This window comes from Kryptolebias marmoratus, linkage group LG23, assembly GCF_001649575.2.
Source record: "Kryptolebias marmoratus isolate JLee-2015 linkage group LG23, ASM164957v2, whole genome shotgun sequence".
Classification (NCBI taxonomy): domain Eukaryota; kingdom Metazoa; phylum Chordata; class Actinopteri; order Cyprinodontiformes; family Rivulidae; genus Kryptolebias; species Kryptolebias marmoratus.
The window spans coordinates 4,613,466-4,634,798 of NC_051452.1; the positions used below are offsets into that span (position 1 = coordinate 4,613,466).

The 21,333-nt window shown below is 46.6% G+C and overlaps 2 protein-coding genes across 3 annotated transcripts; both read right to left on the reverse strand.

The window, feature by feature from the left end:
* Positions 1-26: 26 nt before the first annotated feature.
* ihhb (Indian hedgehog signaling molecule b) lies at positions 27-6,275 on the reverse strand. Its single transcript, XM_017441499.3, has 3 exons — positions 5,449-6,275; positions 2,043-2,304; positions 27-724 (listed from the first exon to the last, which is right to left on the reverse strand). The coding sequence occupies exons 1-3, from the start codon at positions 5,746-5,748 to the stop codon at positions 693-695; spliced, it is 594 nt and encodes a 197-aa protein (XP_017296988.1). The 5' UTR covers positions 5,749-6,275; the 3' UTR covers positions 27-692.
* Positions 6,276-7,502: 1,227 nt separating this feature from the next.
* Positions 7,503-20,395, reverse strand: nhej1 (nonhomologous end-joining factor 1). 2 transcript variants are annotated; one of them, XM_017441498.3, is made up of 9 exons: positions 20,091-20,395; positions 19,723-19,827; positions 18,980-19,186; positions 18,615-18,836; positions 18,405-18,543; positions 18,125-18,183; positions 9,039-9,174; positions 7,768-7,877; positions 7,503-7,684 (listed from the first exon to the last, which is right to left on the reverse strand). In XM_017441498.3, exons 3-9 carry the CDS (start codon positions 19,166-19,168, stop codon positions 7,613-7,615), a joined length of 927 nt encoding a protein of 308 aa, XP_017296987.1. In that variant the 5' UTR covers positions 19,169-19,186; positions 19,723-19,827; positions 20,091-20,395; the 3' UTR covers positions 7,503-7,612. The 2 variants fall into 2 exon arrangements, with proteins under 2 accessions (XP_017296987.1, XP_024858695.1); XM_025002927.2 differs by having other exon boundaries at positions 7,503-7,708.
* Positions 20,396-21,333: the final 938 nt, after the last annotated feature.

The window sequence follows — 21,333 nt, forward strand, 5'->3', positions numbered from 1 at the left end:
TCAAACAATGTTTCAACCCATCAAATTAAAACAACGGAAGCAGAAGACGGCAATCATCTCCGTTCAAACGGCCCAAAGCCTGAAATCAGCTGCTCAACAGTTTCAACGGAAACAGCTCAGAGATGCTCGTCAGGTTACCATGGCGACGCTAGGCACAGCATCGTATCTGAAACTGACTCATAAAGGACCAAAACGCCGTTTCAAACTTGTTGAAATTCTCAGAAAAAAAACCTTTCCTGCCAAGAGTCCACCGGGGTGGAGGATTCTGATGCTAAACGTGGAAACCTGCTGGTTTGGAGACTTGTATCGATTAAAAGAAAACCTGTTTTTTTAATGTTTTAATGTAAGATTAAATTTACTCATTAAATCAAACACTCTGCTGAGAGTGAATCCGTCATCAGCTGGATGGGATACACAGAACAATGAGAATAAAGTGTTTTTTCTTGGCATCTCTCTGTTTCTTGTTAATCGGCTGTTTTCTTCTTCTTTATCTGCATCAGCTCTGCAGCTCTGTTGCCCCCTTGTGGTCAGAAGCTGCCCCTCACTAATCCGAGGATGGAGAGTTTTTTTATTTATTCTGTAGCTTGTTCGTCTTGTTTTGAAGACGGTTTAAGAGGAAAATAGAGAAGAGGAAAAATAGCAGAAATTCAATTAAATTTAAAAAATACTAACTTGATTGGTTTCCTTTCTGATCAGGTCAAGGACTGGGCCCTCGCCACCCGATCTGGGGGGAAGAGAGGGGAGGGCGCAGGACAGGGGAGAAAGAAGAGAGAAATCCTGGTTACCACTCAGTCACGTGTGTGTGTGTGTGTGTGTGTGTGTGTGTGCGTACATCCTGTCAGCCATGTTGGCCCGCGATGAGTCAGAAACAGGAGGTTTTCTCTGACAGGCTGAACCTGCGGGTTTCAACCACCTGAGTGACGTTTACAGGCCGCAGCTGTGTGTGTGTCTGTTAGCAAAATAACACTGAGCTGAAATGTGGAGTGGTAGTAGCTGAGAGTCATCCACAACACACACGCTGAGAGTGACATCCCATATATGACTTTATCTTTCAGGTTTGACCCAAAAGCAGCTCCAGCTCCGTCAGCGGGCGACGTGCATTCCTTCAGGAGGTGTTAGGCCTTTAATGCATTATGTGCCAAGAACCGAAGGAGGTTCTGATTCGGTTCTGTTTGTTTCTGAGCAGAATAAAGAAGGAAAAACAGCAGAGAGCAGCTAAAGAAGAAACAGGAAGTGGGAGAAGTCTGACAGAAAGAAGCAGCCAAAGCGAGCTGAGAACGTTTTTAAAACCTTTTTTTTCCACAATAAATGAGCTTTTTGGTTCATTTCATAACAAAATGCTGATAAATGAAGCTGAAACTTAAAAAAACGTCTTCAAACTAAAGAAAAAACAGATTTTCTGCTAAGAGCCGAAGTTAAGCTGAGCACTTCAAGTGAAAAATGACCAACAAATAATCTAAAGCCTCAAAGCAGCAGAACAGCAGCTAAAAGAAACAGAACGGTGGCTGAAAGCTAAAAGTATCAATAAAAGCAGCAGAACAGTAGCTAAAAGCTAACAGGAGCATAAGAAGACACCAGAGGCAGCAGCTGAAGCAGATTTGAATGTTTTGAAGAAACTCAGGAGATCTTTGGGTGTTTCTCTGAAGAATTTTATTTGTAAATAAAGTTAAATATTTAAAAATTAAACGTCCCAGCAGCCTTCAGCTGAATGAGCCGAACGTTTTGATTCATGAGCAGCTAAAACAGGATGAGGACAACAATCTGCTGAGTCATTGAGAAATGTTCATATTTCTCTGACTGCTCAGCTGAAGGAGAGATGTTCCTTTTTTTTGTTGTTTTTTATTAATTTCCAGGAAGAGAAGGTCTCATATTTGACTCATAAAGTCCCAAAACAAAGAAGAACTGCGACATCAGGATCCGTACGGCGAATAAGACGGAGGTTTGGATTTAACAGGAGTCTTCAAATTTAAAGCTAGGATTTAACCTCAACTGAGGGTTGAGTTGTTATTGCTACGATCTTGGTGAGGCTGCCGGTCTCTCACCTGACTTGACGCTGCAGTGGATGTGGGCTTTGGACTCGTAGTAGACCCAGTCGAACCCTGCCTCCACCGCCAGCCGCGCCAGCATGGCGTACTTGTTTCTGTCCCGGTCCGAGGTGGTGATGTCCACGGCCCGGCCCTCGTAATGCAGCGACTCCTCCGAGTGGTGGCCGTCCTCGTCCCAGCCCTCTGTGACCCTCAGCCGGACCCCGGGCCAGTGGTTCATCACCGAGATGGCCAGAGAGTTCAGCTTGTCTTTGCAGCGCTGCGGCAGAGAAGAAGAACAGGATTCAAATCGAATCAACAAATAAATCTCTTATTGTTTACAAACCAATGTTTATTTATGGTTGTTATAAACTGTCAGATTAAAGTTAACCCTCTGAAAAAGAACCCTCAAACTTTATTTCTACCACCACGAATCAAAGGTAACTTTAAATAAGGAAGCAAGCCATAACAAAAAACACACTAAATTATATTTATTATTCTAATTTGGGACCATTCTGCATAATTAAACTTACAGTTTGGATAACTTGGAAAGTAAAATGTATTTAAAGTACATTAGCCGTCTGTAAAATGTAAATAAAAACAAAATAAAGTTTTTATTTATAAACTGATCCCCTCATATCTCTTAGAGAAATCAAACCTTTCTGTGAATTTCTCCAGTTCCAACAAAACCTTCAGAAAACATCTTGATTTATTGATTTATTCTGCTGTTTCCAACATTTTAAAGCCTTTTTGCTTCTCCTCTGTTGCACAACTTTAAAATCCCCCAGAAAAAACGGCTCGTTACAAAGACCCATTCAACCCGGGTCTTTGGACTCCCCCCATCCTGGTTAACCCCCCATTGGTGGCTGGATCCGTCCCACAATGCACCACTGCTGTTTGCTCTGTGTGGTGAAGAGAAGAAGCGGAGGCTAAGTTTACGGATGGAGGGGTGAGGGTTGGTTGTGAAGCTGGAGTCTGGTCAGGGTGAGCAAACAGGAGGTGAGACGGTCTCCTGAAGGACTCCCTGAACCCCGTCCTGCTCCTGCCTCGCAGCTACAGTCTGCAGCAGTAATGGGACTCCTGAATCTCATGTGACTGAAGACCAACGAAGACCAAAGACTGGATCCTCCTGTATACAGGTCCCAAGCCCAAACCATCAGCCCTCCACCCCCATGCTTCACTCTGGCTATCAGGGTGCTGATTTGCTTCGGGCTGTCTTTTCCCTTTGATCACTACTTTCTAAATCTGGCACAAGATGGAGGAGTGAAGCAGGTCCGAACCACCCGGGACTGCAGGTTTAACGGGTAAACCTGACCTGGACCTGCAGGACCCAGACCGGTCCCAGGCAGCCTCCCTGAGCTCTGAAAGCAGCCCTCAGTGATGCGGCGCTGAATGAGTCTCGCTCTATTAAAGCTGCAGAGCGGGATCAAACCCTATAAATGTCTTTTTCCATGCCGCCTGTGATAAGAATAGCTCGCGGCTCGGTGGCCACAGATGCCTTTTCACAGCGTTCAGCTTCTTGTGTTTTCTCTCTGCGGTCAGAGCAATGAGCTGGACTTCATAAATCAAACGGGTTTCTTTTCAAGGTACACGGATCGACGGTGTGTGTGTGTGTGTGTGTGCAGCAGCAAACGGCTGGCTGCACAAACATTGGGCGACGGGCTGACAACGCACGCCTGTGAGCACCTTTGAGCTGCAAAAGACTCATTCTGTGTTTAAAAGATAATAAAAGACCAAATTCTGCAGAAGTTAGTTGGTTTATTGAAGCATGAGGGAACTTTCTGATGTTCTCTATAAGAATAACAGCCTCATTAAGCAACAATTCTGTACAAAAAATCCCCCAAAAATGTAGAAAATGTGAAAAATGTTGGACTTTTTGTTGCCTTGAAAAGAAATAAAACCACTTTCTAAAAACCTTAAATGTGAGAGCAGCTGGAAGAGCAGATAAAAAGTTTCCAATCAAACGTCAGAATTAAGAGTTCGACAGGCGTAAACTGGTTTTACACACCAGAAAACGAAGCTGAAAGCTCAAAGGAGCAGAGCGCTGGCAGTTAGCAGTAGCAGGAGTTAGATGAAGCAGATTTCAAAGAGAACTGAAGGAACTGAAGAGATCTTCGTGGATTTCTGTGTTTGGGTTTAGCGTAAAGAAAAGTCCCAGCTGAAAGAGAAAGAAGGAAAGAAGAGAAACAGGATCACTATAAAATATTTTATTCCAGGGGAAATTGGGAGTCAAATAAATTCCACGCGGGGCCACATCAATGCTGCCGTCATAAAGATTTCTGACAAGCCAAGAGGCGAGTGTTCACTGCGGGGCTAAAAACGGTAAACATCAGGACCCGCTTGACCCGGGCTCTAACCAAATACGACTTTTTGGCTGTTTTTCTTCCCCAAAAACATGATGTAAAACAGAGGACAGAGTGTTTTAATTAAGAGCGACCGCTGTGCGTTCATTTTTAGACCTTCGGGGTTGCCCACAGTGAAGCTCTGAGCCTCCAGACTCGGGCTGGTCACCTCGCTCAGACTCCACTGTGTCAACAAGCCGCAGGACGGAGAATCGGCTGGAGAAAGAGCTCAGCAAACAGGCTGCTTTTGTGATCTGCTGCGAGGGGGGAGAATCCACCTTACACACGGCAGACCCAGGAGGACCGTTTCAGCTGCAGAACTTACAAAAAAGGCTCATTTCAACTGGATTACCTGCCCTTTCAGAGCAACATCTGCAACCTAATCAGCTTCATCACAAATTCTACGTTTAGTCCTCAGTTAGACCTCCATGAGTCCTCCATGAGTCCTCCGTTAGACCTCCTTGAGTCCTCAGTTAGTCCTCCATCACAGGAGACTTTGGCTGAAATATGAAGACCTTCCTGCTGGCTGTGACCCCCCCTGCCCTGAGTGCTTCCTGTTAACGAGCAGAGTTTAATTTAAATGGAGTTTAACTTCTTCTGTTCTCAGATATGTGCAGAATATTTAACTTATTACTGTTTCACACTAAAACTGCTGAGTCCTCAGAGCTGCTGGCTCAGGTTGGCTTGGTTTAACAGAACCTTGGGTCAAACGGGTCGGAGTCGAGCCGGGTCCTTCTTTACAGACTGTACTGCTGTACTACTGTAGTTTTATGGTACTGTAGGTAGTTTTATGGTACTGCTGTAGTACTGCAGGTAGTTTTCCTGCAGACAGGGACCTGTTGTTATTCTAACATTAAATTGTTTACAGCGCAGAAACTGAGTTACTAACAACAGGACAGTTTTTAGAGTGTAGTATAAATTATTTGAGAAATTACAAACAGAACCATCAGCTGGAAGTTACTTTTACCTCTAAGTCTGAACTGTAAAACTACATTTATTTGACACAAATCAATAACCTGCCTTCCGCCCTCAGAGGAGCGCAGGGGTCAGGAACTGTAAAGTCTCCTGGGGGGGGGGGTTACCTGAGTCATCATGCGGTCAGCACCTGAGTTCTCCTCGTCCTTGAAGATGATGTCCGGGTTGTAGTTGGGGATGAGCTCCTTGAAGCGCTCGGAGCTGCGGGTGATCTTGCCTTCGTACTTCCCGCTGGCCCCCAGGGTCTTCTCGGCCACGTTGGGGCTGAACTGCTTGTAGGCGAGCGGCACGAGCTTCCGCGGCGCGCGCCTCCTGCCGTGGCCCTTCCCCGGGCCGCAGCCCTCGCTGGCCGGCGGCAGGAGGAGCGCGCACGCGGCCAGGCACGCCACCAGCGTGGGGAGCAGCATTCCGCGCCGCGTGGGTTCCTCGTCTCACACAGGACTCATCACGGAGGCCCCGCGAGTCGCCATCCCCCGGCGCGCGCCGCCCCGCAGAGGAGAGGACCTGTCCTGCGCACGCGACGCGCTCCTGTTCCGAGCGCACGCGGAGCCAGGGGCATAAATAGGTGAGAGGAGTTTATCTTGGCACGCGGGATCAAAGCTGCGCCTCGGAGCCTCGGAGCTGGGAGAAAGGAGCGGAGGCGCAGGCTCGCGGTGCGGAGGCCGGCCGCTGGCGGTCAGAGCGCGTCCCGCAGCGGTTTGTGCCTCTGGGGCTCGCGCGCTCTGTGGGGAACTGAGGAGGTCCCGCCGCGGGACAGATGAGGAGGAGGACCGCGCCCTGCTGGACCTGCCCTCCGCTCCGTCCTCTCCTCCCATCCGGATGGCACGGGCCCCGCGGGCAGCTGAGGGGCCCGGCGCGCGCGCCCTCTGTTCTTTTGGAGCCGCCGCCTCGCGTCGGGACGCAGGTGCGCGCGTAAAGACTCTCAGGCCCCGAGGCTGCAGCTGACCCACAGGAGTCAGCTTTAGGACGTTTAAAGACATCAGTTTATAAGAAGAAGGACTTCAAACCTTCTGCTCAGGGTCGGTTTCTGCTTCAAACCCGTCACCTCAGAACCAGAATTATTAGGAAACATTATCTCCTGCTGCTAAAGGTTGTTTCTGTCTGTTAGTAAAATACCTCCTGAACCAGTGGATGGATTCTAATGAAACTTAAAGATGGCCACCACAGCTAATCAACATGAACAAACACAAAGATAGTCAGTCAGTTTTACAGACACTGAGCTCAACCTTGGTGTGGTGGTAGCTGAGAGTCTCACTTCACCACAGGAGACGGTGCACGACTTTCACTAAAACAAACCAACGCCAGGAGACGACCTTCGTCTGAAGCTCTGAAAGCTGGCGGGCGACATGCATTCCTTCAGGGAGCGCTCAGCATCATGTCAGCTGGTAGCCAGCCCGCAGGTTTGTTCCTTAGAGCTGAGAATCAGCATCTGCTGAACGCCTGCTGACTTTTACTGAAGGAGCTCCGCTGGTACAGCTAAAAGAAGCAGAACACTAGCTAAAAGCTAAATGTAGCAGAATGCTAGCTAACTGTTGCTCTTCTTTCGGCTGCCTTTCTTCGGGGATCACCATAGCGAGCAAAGATCTGGTAATTGTTTTACGCCGGATGCTCTTCCTGACACTACCAGGACTCGAACCTGCAGCCTCAGGAGACTGCGGCGCTGAACCACCGAGCTACGGCAGCCCCCCGCTACAGCTAACTAATAAAAGGCTAAAGCCTTAAACTAACAAAAGGGCTGTTGAAGTCAAATGTGAGCAAAAAACAGCAGCTAAAAGCTAAAAGCAGCTTAAGAAAGTGAATACAGAGCCAGGGTATTTCTGTGGGGAACATGTTTGTAAATAAAGTTAAATATCTTTAAAAATACAAAAGTTACACAAACCAAAAGTCACAGCAGCCATCAGCTGAACGAGCCGAAGGTTTAGATGGATGAACAGTTAAAACAGCACAAAGTCCGCAGAAGGAGCTGGATAATAAAAACACATAGAGAACAACAAAAAACAGTGCTGAGTCAGCGTTCAGACAATAAAACAACAAAATGTGTACACAAACAACAAGTCAGGACGTCGTGGAGCCAATCAGGCAGGAAGCTGCAGGGAAATCTGTCCCTCAGGGTTTTATTGGATTTAAAACGACATTAAAGACAGATTAATAATAAAACTGATGATCAAAAACAAACATTTATTCTGTTACAACACATCTAAAACTCTGACTTTAAAACAGATAAAGTTCTAATTAAAAGGTGGTTTTAAAAAAGGACTCTGACTCCTGGACTCATCTGAACAGTCCCACTTTCTTCTTCTTTGGTTTGGAGGCCTGTCGCTCTGCGGGTAAGGGCGGGACGCGCTGCAGGACGGAAACATGAGAAAACTAATGAAATATTTAAAGTGAAACCATGAAAGGAGATCACGCTGTGTCTTTGTCTCTACCTGCTGCGCTGCAGGTCTGTCTGTCGTCTTCACGCTGGACGTCTCCACCTGTTGGTTGGGATTCTGGTTCCTGACGTCGGGCGATGCCTCGCTGCTGACAGAACCCACATCTGAGGAACCCAAAACAACAAGAAGATAATCAGCTGCACACATTTCACAGCATCAAGCTGTTCGAGGGTCTGAAGAGGAGAGAAGTCAATCCCTCCAGGATTTCGTGGGCATTTTTTGTGATTGTTGCGGCTAAAAGGCCTGATTTCGTGGGGCATTTTCCTAAAAGTTGCGATTTTTTTTTACTAAAATCAATAAAAAACCATAACTTTTAATATATAAACCGAAAATCCTTCCTAGTTCTGTAAGATAATTCCCAACAAACACTGACATTCTCAAAAGGTGCTTTATTTGAGAACTTTGATAGCTTCTAAACTGACATTCATGACCATTTCTGGATTGTCCCTGGTCTGCAGCTCTCCTCACATGTTTTGCAGACACAAAGTGTTTGTCGATGCGTTTATGTTCCATGATTACACTGCAGGACGTGCAAAACAGCTGCAGCTGGGGAGGAAACTGGTTTGCTGAAATCTTTGTGGGCAAATGTGAAGCATTAGCGCACATTTTGGCTTCGGTCGCTGCTCCTGCACGCTCCCGGCATTCTGATGTTAACAGGAAGTGACGTCACGCATTTTCTTCCTGAGTTATTTGGGGTTATTTTGTATTCCGCGCTACACAAACCCACAAAGAAGAGACTAGACCACAGAAACGGTGGCGAATCACTTTAGAAACAATGAATATTGGGTTAAAGTTGCGATGTTTTAGGCAAAGTTGCAAAGAGTTGCGATTTTGCGGGGTTTGCTTGATTTTGCGTTAATAGTTGCGATCGCAACATCGCGAAATCCTGGAGGGTCTGAAAAGTGGCTGTAATGTCCTGGACGAAGCAGCTAAAACAGCTGAAAGTCTGTCCAGAAGAAAGTGGAACCAGGAGGACGGACGCTGACGGAGTCCTGATCCTCCAGGATCTACGTTTGGTCAGAGAAATAATAAAACTAAAACCTGGACAGAAAACAATCAGACCGCAGAAATCCTACATTAAAAAGAATAAAAGTAGAAAGAATAAATGAGCAGAAAGTCTGTTTTTGCTGCTTCATTAAAGTCACATTAGTTCCTACAGTTAAAGGGTTCTGATGGATCCTTTCAAGCATCCAAAAATCCCAGAAATGCTTCTTTAAACGTGACTTCATCAGAGTGCAGAGGAGGATGGATCCAAACTCACTCACCTGCTGATGGCTCAGCAGCAGGCCGCTCCTCCGACACTCTGCGTTCCCTGTGGGCCACGGCGGCGGCGTACAGCTGCTGAAGGTCGGCGCCGAAGCCCAGAGAGTCCGAAGCTTCGGCCCACAGAACAGGAAGAGTCTGGAGGCAGCAGGATGGAGAAGTTACTGCCACCGAGACCATGGAACCAGGAAAAGTCCTCAAACCTGAGCTGGTGTTTACGATGACATGTAGCTTAAAGAACCTCCGTTTGTTTCCTTTTAGACTCCTCCTACTTTTAACCAGACTCCTCCTACTTTAGCCAGATCCCTCCTACTTTTACCCAGACTCCTACTTTAGCCAGGCCCCTCCTACTTTTACCCAGACTCCTCCTACTTTTACCCAGACTCCTCCTACTTTAGCCAGACTCCTACTTTTAGTTAGCCTTCTGCTGCTTCTCAGCAGTTTTAGCTACCATTTAGCTGATTTTAGCTTCTGTTCTGCTTCCTTCAGCTCTCAGCTCACAGAAAACACTCATTCTTCTCGTTTAGATTCTTCTGGTTTTGTCAGCCATGTTTGTCTTTCTCTGAGAATCAGCCGGTTTAACGGCGGCGCGGCGATAAGCCTCCGATCAAAGCTGCATTCTCGGCGCCGAGGTCCAACCGGACCGATAAGGAAGCCACATTATGCGAACACACGACCGACAGGAAAAACACTAGATTCACTAAATCCCCCTTTTTCTCCTCCAAAGGAGAGGACAAACTCTCCGAATTAGCTCGCCAAATATTGACCGGGAGAAACTGGTGGTCTGTGCGTGGCTGACAGGGCAGAGGGGCTCCTAAACACACTTTGGTCGGGGTTCGAGGTTTCTCATTGATTTATTTTTGTTATTTGTTTGTTTAAATATCGTAAAAATAAATGTATGCTCTGGTTCTGCTTTGGGGACAGAGAAACCACTGTGTTGGGGGGCAGAGAAAGCCCACCTTATTCTGCCTTTATTCGGCCCGTTTCCTCCCTCCTCCCTTCGGCTGCCGACCGGCTCACTTCTGATTATTTGATGTGAAACGTTGAGCTCCGTGTGTTGGATCCGGCTGCCCCGAAGCACCGAAACCAACTCTGCCTTTGACAGTTTGAACCGTACGGACAGGATGTATTACCTGTGAGATTCAAGAATTAACCGTCTGTATAAGTTTTAATATTAGCTCCTCAGAGGAAAAACCGCAATGAAACCATGACGCAGTTTGTCAGAGTCAACACCTGACAGCCGGGACCGGTTTGAACATCACCACCGGACGGTTCCGGAGCGTCAGCACAGCAGAGAGAGAGGGGGCGGAGCCTGAAAGGTGTGTAAAACGTAAATAAAAACAGGACGATTATTCTGCTCAGGAAATAGATCAAATGTTAAACTGAAGAAATTGTAGCATTATATTTTAAATAAGTTGAGTCTGACGGCAGCAACACTCTGTAAGAAGTTGATCCAGGAGCAACAAAAGGCTGTAGGAGTCACAAACATCTGAGGTTGGTTCTCAGCAGGTCAGTCAGACGACTGCAGGTAAAACGAGCTCTTCGAGGCTGAAGATGGGCGAAGGTTCACCAGCTGATGTCATAATAACCTAACATCTGAAGGTCCTCAGAGCTGCAGGTTCTCCTCCGGCAGACGTCTGGATCTTAGGACCAGAACTAACGAGGCCGCGGGTCCAGAACGGCGTGAGGACGGTTAGCAGCCGCGAGCCAGGCACCTCACAGAGAAGGGGCTGCTCACCTGGTGGCCCCGCCCCCTCTCTGCGCACCATCATGTGAGGCAGGTGATGAGAGGACGGGAAGAGTTGGCAGCACGTCGATGTTTCTCTATTATTAGCAGGTAAACAGCTCTGGTGCCAGAGAGTCGTACTTCTGACCTCATATTTACTCTGCCCCATTCCTCTGAGTGCAGCCTTCGCTCATCATCACCTCAGCTTCCCGCCACGGGCCAGAGCGCCATGGGCCAGAGCGCCACGGGCCAGTGTGCCACGGGCCAGGGCGCCACGCACAAGGGCGCCAAGCACCAGGGCACCACGCACCGGGGCGCCAAGCACCAGGGCGCCACGCACCAGGGCGCCAAGCACCAGGGCGCCAAGCACCAGGGCGCCACGCACCAGGGCGCCAAGCACCAGGGCGCCACGCACAAGGGCGCCAAGCACCAGGGCACCACGCACCGGGGCGCCAAGCACCAGGGCGCCACGCACCAGGGCGCCAAGCACCAGGGCGCCAAGCACCAGGGCGCCACGCACCAGGGCGCCACGCACCAGGGCGCCAAGCACCAGGGCGCCAAGCACCAGGTCCCAGTCAGGTCCCTGTCAGGTCTCAGGTCTCAGTCCCTGTCAGGTCTCAGTCAAGTCTCAGTCCCGGTCAGGTCCCTGTCAGGTCTCAGTCAGATCCCTGTCAGGTCCTGTCAGGTCTCAGATCTCAGTCCCTGTCAGGTCCCAGTCAAGTCTCAGTCCCAGTCAGGTCCTGTCAGGTCCTGTCAGGTCTCAGTCCCTGTCAGGTCCTGTCAGGTCCCATGACAATCGGTCAGGTTAAGTAAAGACTCGTCTTGGTGAAACGCTGCTCTCTGCTCTCATGTTGCCCTGAGGCCAGCAGCTGAAGGGGGGGCGCCTCCCGGCCGCAGCGGGCCTAATTACAGAGCCGGACCAGAAACATCAGAGTCAGCAGAGGGATGACTTGGGTTGACTCTGCCGTCCCTCTGACTCTGCAGAGGGACGGCAGCTGCTGATGAAAGTGTAAATTAATAACGAGTCTAATAAACTGTAAACAGGTAAACTGGAAAGCTGCTCTAAGATTCAAAACTAAACTGAGACGAGTTGAAGACACACACAACTCAAACTCTGTGACTGACCTGAGGACACTGAAAGTCCTCGGGATCATTAGGGGACATTCTGAAGAGTCCCCGATGGACGTTGGTCCTCAGACAGAGACAGATGCTAACAGTTGTGTCTGGTTTTTAATCGTGTCAGAGCTCTGAGACGAGCTGGTAATGACCTGTGGACACAGGTTGTTCTGTAGTTTCAGTTCCTTCACATGTAACTGCTGCCTCTGACATTCTGTTGTCTCAAACTTGAACATGTTGGTCTGTTGTGGTTTTAATGTTTACCAGAGATGTATTTTTCTGTAAAACACCTCTCTGTTCTGGTGTTCCTCAGAGGTCCATCTTGGGTCCTGATCAGTTTTCAGCTTTAAGCAGCTTTTAGGATCAGTATTAATCGTTATGCTGATGACATCCACATTTATTTCCCTTTCATACTGAGCATCTCTGCCCTGCTACAGCCCGTGTCCACAGTTGTCTAAACCAGTTTTTATCAGTTAAAATGTCAAAATAAAACCTTCCATTCGTCCGGGAGACGTCAGACACTCGTTAATGCTGTAATGACCTGTAGATCAGGTCTTTGTTGTCCTGTTTCCTTGTCTGACCTTGTTTTGAGCCTGCTCATATCTGTTGGTTTTTGTGTGTGCTTTTATCGTTTTTATTTTACTGATGGCTTGTTTTTAACCACACTTTGGTCAACTTTAGGGGTTTTTATTAGCAGAAAACTGGTTTCTTTTCTTGCAGCCCAGTCAGATAAAGGCTTTCACTGATGTCTCATATTTCACATATTATTTAATTTCTCAGGCCAAATACCTGTGTGTGTAAAAATATAGATAAAATGAATTTGATTTAAATTCATTTTTATAATTATTGGTAAAAGAAACATAGCTTTCAGGAGTTTATAAAAACATGAAGACTCACTGCTTAGCATGAAATAAAACACTACAGCTGTAATAAAAAAACAATAAATGCTGTGTATAAACTCCTATACTAAAATACAAGTTCGATTAGTGGGAGGAATTACATTTCCTCTTTGTTTTAGGCTTTTTTTCAGATTATTCAGTTGACATTATCATGACATGTGACCCTAAAAAGCCTTTAAATATAAATGTGTTAAAATAATGAAACCTGCACTTTAAATAACGCAGCTGAAAAGAAAAGGACTTTATGTTTCAGAGTCTTAAACGAACAGAAGGAAGCCATCAACCAGGACATGTTTTTATATTTAGAAATGTTCTCTTCTAGTCTGGAAGTTACATTTTTCTCCCCCGGCCTCGCCCACCTCCCACCTCGGCTCTGAATTCCTCAGGTAGGTGAGATAACGAGTTGGGTCAATGATTCACTGAAGGAGAAGACACTTTCCCACCTGCAGGAACCCCTCCTCCTTGATTCTCTGCTCCAGCAGCTTCAAACAGTAAACAACTGATTAATCTGGTTGTTTCTACGCTGCCTTCTGAACTAAACCCAATGTTTAAAGTCTGGTCTTTATTATACATGTTGTATTTTTATTAAAAATGTGCCTGTAGATGTCTCCTGCAGCAGAGGATCTGCAGCTTCTTCCTTCAGCTGCTGTAAAGTGTATTTTGGACTCATCAGCTGCTGCGGTTGAAGGTTTCCAACATTTCCTGCCCTGCTCTTTACTTAGAGTCTCAGATATTAGGAGCTGACTCCTCACGTGCACGGAAACATAGCATTTAAGTCACGACTTTAACTGGGAACAGGGAGCTGCACATCCCTGCACTGTAAAAAACTGAAAAATAAGTTCCTCATTTATTGTTTTTGAGCCCATTCACCAGAAAACAATCCAGTTTAAGCACGAAAACCAGGAAATTCAGAGTAAGGAATGCCACAGTTTGAAGCCGCAGCATTTTAGCTCAATTACGTGATTCTGGAAACCTCAAGTGAGGTGTTTTGGTCAGAGGGGACCACAAATTGTCAGATGCTGTTTTACTGCAGAGCGGTTGCCATGGAGCCTGGAAGCCGCCATCCAAAGAAACAGGAAGTGGGCGACAGTTCGGTTCAGAGCTGCATGTGCACGACGCACACAAACGTTCACACTCCTGCATGTCAACAATAAAAACACAACAACTTTACTGAGGAACCCTTCCTCACATCCTGGCTACAGAAACATGTCTGCCACAGAAGCTCTGAAACGAGTCTCAGTTTCTCAGTGAACTGTGGGACCGGAGGGACGTAAATATTACCTGCACCAGGTCACAGGTTCACAGGGTTCTCCAGGTCCCGTCCATGGACATCAGGACCAGGTGTCCCCGAAGCCAGCAGGAAGCTGCCATGTTGTATTTTTGGACCAGCGTCACTCGTGATGAGGGGTTTTAAGCCCCGCCCACTCCTCCGCACACAATCATGGTGTCACATGACCCGTCTTTTAAGCATGAACTAACTAATTACAGCTAAACGTGTTAGAAAACTGAATATTTGAACAAACTGCGCCTGCTGGAGACTCAGATGTGAGAAAATCTGGAAATGTGAGTGTTTGTGACACCGTCACTGACTTCTTGTGTGCACGGCTTGTGAAACTGTATTCTTGGCCGTGCACATTATTTAGTACCCACCTCTGCAGAGACAACCAAACAGGAAGTCCAGCCTGAGATCAGCAGCTTCACTCTTCAGGTACAGACTTTGTCTGAGTTTTCAACTTTCCCAAAGAGACAAAAGCTTCAAGCTTCAGTTTGGTCTGAAGATTGTTCCAGGACCAAGGTCCAAAACAAGAACGCTGTTCTACCAAGATCAGAAAACATCCTGGGACTCGAAAGAGGAGCCGACTGGAACAACTCAGAACAGCTCTTCAAAAGTATAAAAAATGATTAAATCAGAGCGAAGTTTACCAACTACAGCTGTAAAATACATCCCTGCTGTTGTGTCCCACGGCTTAAAGAAGGCCAGGAAGTCAGATTATACAGAGCACAGGATGTTATGAAAAGAACCATCATAGAAACGAGGGTAGAAATGTCAGTATTATCTGGGTTTTAGGAGTGACTCTAGAAAACAACAAATTTAGCTTTATTTGCATGAAGCACCATCTTTAAGCCTCACAGCGTGTCCTGCAGCTGCTGAAAGGACGTTTGAACAAAGTAGAGCCACCTGAGTAAAGAGTGGTGTCGCCTGATTAAAGGAGCACCTGCAGACACATTCACCCCAATGTCAGTCAGAAAAACGGAGAATCAAACGACCTAAAACTGACCCTTGGGGGACTCCTTTAAAAAACAGGACTTATATCCATCTGTTCAAACACACTGTTCTACCTGAAAGGTGGCCTTTAACCCCCCCTAACCCCCACCTTCACTGTTTATCATCATCATCATCACCACCAGAATCACAGGCCTCGGATCGATCAACAAACAGGAAGCTCAGAGTGGTTTCCTGTCTGAGTGTTGATTTCAGATTCTGATCCCGGCTTTAGACACGTCTAACCTCAAAATAAAATGTGTGCACATCAACGAAGTCTGCTTTGTGCACGCAGAAACCATCGGACTGTCCAGCAGCTGAAACTGTGGTCCAATAAATCCTGCAGAGTGATGTCAGAACTGCATCATAAACACACCACTACTGACAAAAATGTTCCTTTAAATGCCTTCTTGTTGTTATATTTTAATAAAAAACTTCAAACTCTTTACTTTTACTGTAAAAATGTTTGTTGATTTGGCCACAGACCCAAACCCAGACCAGGTCTAAACCCTCAGACGTCCCTTTGAAGGCTGAGCTTTAGTCCAAAACTCAAGAGTGCTCCTGAGAAACAAACTAAAAACTGTTCACCTCAGTTTCTAACAAACATGAAGAATTCACAGCATCTTCACGCGAACACAACCTTAAACCTGACTCTGACTGGTCCTCAGTCACTGATCGGAGACTAAAACCATAACCAAGACTTCCCGAACCCAAACCGAAGCCCTGACCCAACAGTGACCTTCCACCGAATCAGGGCCGGGCTTCAGACCCCGTATGGACTCCCAGCCCTTTCAAGGTAGGTGAATATACCAGAAAAGGTCCAAAAACTGTAACAAAAAACAGGTACACACACACACACACACACACACACACACACACACACACTCACACACACTCACACACCACACACTCCAAATTTAGGTCCAAAGAGAAGCTGATGTGATCCTGAAAGGATTTGATTTTTTTTTCATCCTCTAGCTTTAGCTGGTGCCCAACTTAAATCCAAGTGTGTGTGTGTGTGTGTGTGTGTGTGTGTGAGCACTCAGACTATTTCCACCCATGTAAATGTTGACCTGAGCTGGGCGGGGTGTTTGTGCGGTGACCCGGTGGGGAGGGGCTCCGCGGGGAAAGCTGCAGGAGAAAATAAAAGCTGCAGCTCCTGTCATCATCCGCTCTTTCCCTCTGTCCCTCTGCCCTTCACTCCCCTCGCTGTGGGAAAGGAAAGCCACAAACGGCGCGCACACACACACACACACACACACACACACACACGGTACAAATTTCTGAGGATGATATTCGTCTCCTCTGCTCTCTGTCGGCACATAAATAACTGGAAATGTCAGAAAAAGTTCACCGATGAGGAAGCTGAAGCTAAATGTTTTTTACAGAAGCAGGACAAACATCTTCCTGCAGCTCTGACCAAATATCTGCAGAACTGACTGAGTTACAGACATTTTTGGGTTTGCTGAAGGTGGTTTCTAGCTGCAACTGTTGGAAACTAGTTGGCGACTCAAACTTGAGAGAAAATGGTTAAATTTTCTGATTACGTCTCACCTAATTCTGAGGGTTTGCAACCAGAGAGATGCATTTCTGGCACCCAGTTTTTGAAAATCATGACCTGTTTTTGTGTTCACAGCTTGCAAAGCTGTATTGTTGGCCGTGCACATTATTCTTGTCCAACTCCACCCACATCGTACCCACCTCACAAACATGTCTGTAACTCAGTCGATTTTACAGATACTGAACTAAAACTTGCAGTGGTAGTAGCTGAGAGTCATACCTGACATTTAGTCTGAGTCTAACGTGTGTTTGGCATGCAAGGAGGTGGACAATCCTTTTTAATTAACAAAGATTTCTTCAAGAAAATAGATCCATGCCACACACTGTGAAGTTTAGGGTTCAAGGTGAAGCTGTGTGAAGTGAGGAAACATGTGATGATAAGCAGAGGTCAAAGTTCACGTAAATAAACTGATGCTCCTTCTTACTGCAGCTCTTTGCAGCCTGAAAGATGTGCAGAAATGAAATATGTTGGGAACAAAGACTGAAAAATCTGAGGCTTTAGTCGTTTATCTTTGATCAGGTGTGTGCTCAGAAAAGAGACAAAAGTGTGCAGAAGTCCTGAGCTCGAGCACCACGGTGTGTCTCCACTGTTGTCATGGCGACACAAACACAAAGTCATGGAGTGCAGAGAGGACACAGTCACGCTCTACCCTGATAGATAAATACTGCACACACACGCTAAACGCCTCTCTGATTCACACACACACACACACACACACTCCGTCCACATCTGATGCTCCGGTTGACACGTCCCGGAGACATTTTTCTCAGACACGTTTTATTCCAGGTTGGACTTTGCTCTGAGGGTGGCCTCGACGCAGCCCGGTGGAATTTGCCACGAGAGAACTTTGATCCACCGCAGCCTTGCTCTTCTTCTTCTGTGGTTTCTACCTTCCCGTCTAACGACAATCCCCAAAAAGCAGAAAACAGAGGCTCCACTGTGATTCGGGCGTAACTTTCCATGACTTCTCACACCTGTTTGACCATCAGCATCAACAAACAGGCTTCTTTCCTCCTCGGATACAAACACATGATGCAGCTTTACAGTCTTCCTGTAGTCACCTGAGTCAGGAAATATCCCCGCCATCTTTGAAAAACACACAAAATGGTACAAAACCAACAATGATGCACCCGACACAAAAACAAACTGTCCTTTAATGTGGACAAAATAAAAGAGTCTGTGCTGAGACTGGGAGGAAACCTGCTGCACACTGAGCCCAGTTCAGAGGGTCGGTACCACCAGCTTTCTCAGAGTAACCATCTCTGATGACCTCACCTGGAGCGCCAACACAAGCTCTCACAGCAACAACTTCACTTTCTGCAGAAACTAAAGAGTCAGGAGATCTTCCTGATGAGCTGCATCACTGTGTGGCTCACAGGAGCTGATAAAAACATGCAGGACCCCTCCCACCCCTCTCATGGGCTGTCCAACCTTCTGCCTGACAGCAGGACGCTCTGCAGCATCAGGACCCACACAGCAAGGGGGTGCAACAGAAGAAGCAGTGTGTGTGTCTGAGCTCTTACCTTTGCCAAGAAGTCCTCTCTGTAGGTGAGTTCCTCAAAGACCTCCGTCTGCAGGCGCTCTGGGTTCAAACACACACATCTGAATGATTACCAACGAACAGATAACCTGTCCTGCAACCACGCGGCTCCGCACAGTAAAACTGTTGTATTGTTGTTCTAAAATGTTTCACGTTACACTTGGCCAACAGGTGCAAACGCTGCAAACACGTGAATGATGCAAACCCCAAAACACAAAAGTCAAAATGATCCAATCGTTTGCAGTGTGTTGAGCCGTTCGCACCTCTGCTGAGCGTGGCTCCGTTCTCTCTGTAGTCCTGAATCTCTGCATCCTTCCTGACGAGCAGACCTCCCAGCTGCTCCACCTGCTGCTGCAGCAGGCGGCTCATCACCAGCAGGGGGCGCACCAGCTGAGCGCAGGCCTGAGACGCACAGACACGTTTAGGACCAGCCTGGTCTCCTGAAACGCTCAGCTTCAACACGTGAAACGTACCAGAGCGCCAGGGGCAGGGCTGCAGTGGAACTCCCAGTAGAAAGGCAGCCCTGCCAGCTCGCTCTTCAGCCTCACGCTGATGCTTCCATCATCCTGTCGGGTCAGGGAGATCTGAGCCTCGCCACCGGCCCGTCCTGCACCTCCTGACAGACAGGGCTGCGCCACTTCACACAGGTGGGAGAAGAAAGCTTCGACCGACGCTCGCAGACGCCGGTTCAGCTCCTGGAGGAACACAGCAGGGTTTATCAGGTTTGAATGGAGACGTCTGCACCTGTTGGTTTCAGTTTATTTCAGTGACCTGTTCCTCTTCCTCAATCAAAAAGGTACAAACACATCTGTCTGTGTCTGCTGAATGTTGCAGGAACCTGTGCTCGGCTCTGGATGGCCGCTGCGTCCATCCTCTCCTCCCACACGCAGTGCATGTCCGTCAGCAGGATGCGGTACGCCGCATCACCAAACCAGCTCTTAGTGAGGAGCTGGCAGCCGCTGATCCTCACAGGAAGCCAGGGACGCCGGAGCAGGACGTCTTCAATCGTGTCGCCACCGACCTCCATCACAGCAGAGAACGGACACTTTCAGGAGGAAAACCACACATCATCATCATCAGCATCAGCATCATCATCAACTTTCTGAGCTGGTTGTGTTAGCATACTGACAGGTTGAGACATTCATTGTTGGACTGCCTAAAGTCAGCTTGTCATTAGCTCCTTTTAGCTAGTGTCCTGCTCCTTTTAGCTAGTGTCCTGCTCCTTTTAGCTAGTGTCCTGCTCCTTTTAGCAACTGCCCTGCTCCTTTTAGCTGATGTTCTGCTCCTTTTAGCTGATGTCCTGCTCCTTTTAGCTAGTGTCCTGCTCCTTTTAGCTGGTGTCCTGCTCCTTTTAGCTTGTGTCCTGCTTCTTTTAGCTAGTGTCCTGCTCCTTTTAGCTGATGTCCTGCTCCTTTTAGCTAGTGTTCTGTGTGTCCTGCTCCTTTTAGCTGTAATAGCTCAGTTTCTCTGGTTTTTCTGGTTTTAAAATAAACCTTCAGTGCAGTTAAAACAGGAAAAAGTTTGTGTGCAGGAAACCCCTCGTGTTCCTTTTCCTTGTATCAATCATATATTTTTACTCACATTTTAAAGCACTCACAGTGGACCTGGTCTGAGATCAGTCGGAGAGGCCGGGAGGCGGCCGCAGGTCCCCGCCCTGCAGGGAGGAGGCAGACCGCAGGACGGCTCCTGTTTTCAGGGAAACAAACCCGGGATTTCTCGTCAGAAACACGGCTCATGTTATACAGGTTGACTCATTCCAAGGTGGAAATAACACACACAGCAGATCAGTGACTTTATGACTACACTGTTATACAGACACTGAGCTGAGCTGGTTTAAGAGCCCAAACAGACCAGGTTAGGTTTAAAATCTCCCAACTTTTAGACTTAATTAGGTTCATTTTAAAAGAAAGAAATCAGTTACTGATAATTTAAAACGAAAGTATACTCACAGGTACTATACTTCAATTCGGCAACTATTTCGCTCACAGCACAAGCAGTTTTAATGCAGAAAATGATCCTTTTAGCCCTAAATTACGAAGTTTTACGTTCCAGCTGTTCGAGCGAAGAGAGTGGGAACTAAAGTTGCTTTAGTTTGGTCATGATTGTAATAAAATAAACTTAAATGATTTCATATCACAAAAGATCATAACACATCTACAGAATCGTATTTATATTTAAAAACAGAGGCTTTAAAATAATAAGTGTGCAAACATGAGAACTGCACTTGAGCCGGTTGTCGTCAATAAATAATCCGTTGCCGACGTGAAACAAGAACTCACCAAAAAGGTTCCGCTTCAGATTAAAGGCCTACCATTGCACGAGTGGAGCATTAGTATTATTAATACTGTAATAACAATCAAAACGGAAGCTAAAATTTGCAAAACAGTAGCTAAAAGTGGGAAAAACTAGTTAAAAACTAAAATTAGATTATAGCTAAAAGCCAAAATGAACACAAGATTAGCTAAAACCTTAAAAGCAGCAACAAAAATAAAATGTAAAAAATGAAAAGACAAGGTCAAATTGAAATCTCTATTCATTTTAAAGGATTCTGAGAAGAAGGGTAAATTTTTCTAAACGTATGAAAGTCACAGCACAAATCTTCTGAATGAGCTTAAATAGCTGAATGTAAACTGAAGTGTTGAGATGCTGAAAACATATGAAACAAACTACAAATTACCTTAAAAGAAGTGATGTGTTGAATGTCAGCTTTGACTCATTTGTTTTAATTGTTTTATTCATACTGAGTGGTGGTGCAAAGGTTAAGGATTGGTTGCAGGTTTGAATCCCCAGTCTGTCCCATAGATGAGCCCCCCTGTGGGCCCTTGAGCAAGACCCTAACACTTTAGATGGCCGCCCTCTGCTCACAGGTGTGATGGGCAAAATACAGAGAATTTCCTCATTAAGGATTAAAGAGTATGATATCTGTCACTGCTGTGACCTTCAGCAACACAGTGACACAAATTCAGCTGCTGTTTTAGTGCAAAGTCAAAACTAAACCATCACATTAATGTTGTGAGGTTATTTTACTAACACAAATTTATTTTTAGATCCTAAAAGTCATCTTATGCTGCAACACACGCCCAAGTGAAAACACCTTTTTCCTCTTCTAATTTTCTCACATATTCAGTATTTTTCACATAATTCAAGAAAGTCTTCAGTGTAAAAATGCAGGAAGGTATTTATTTACGATTA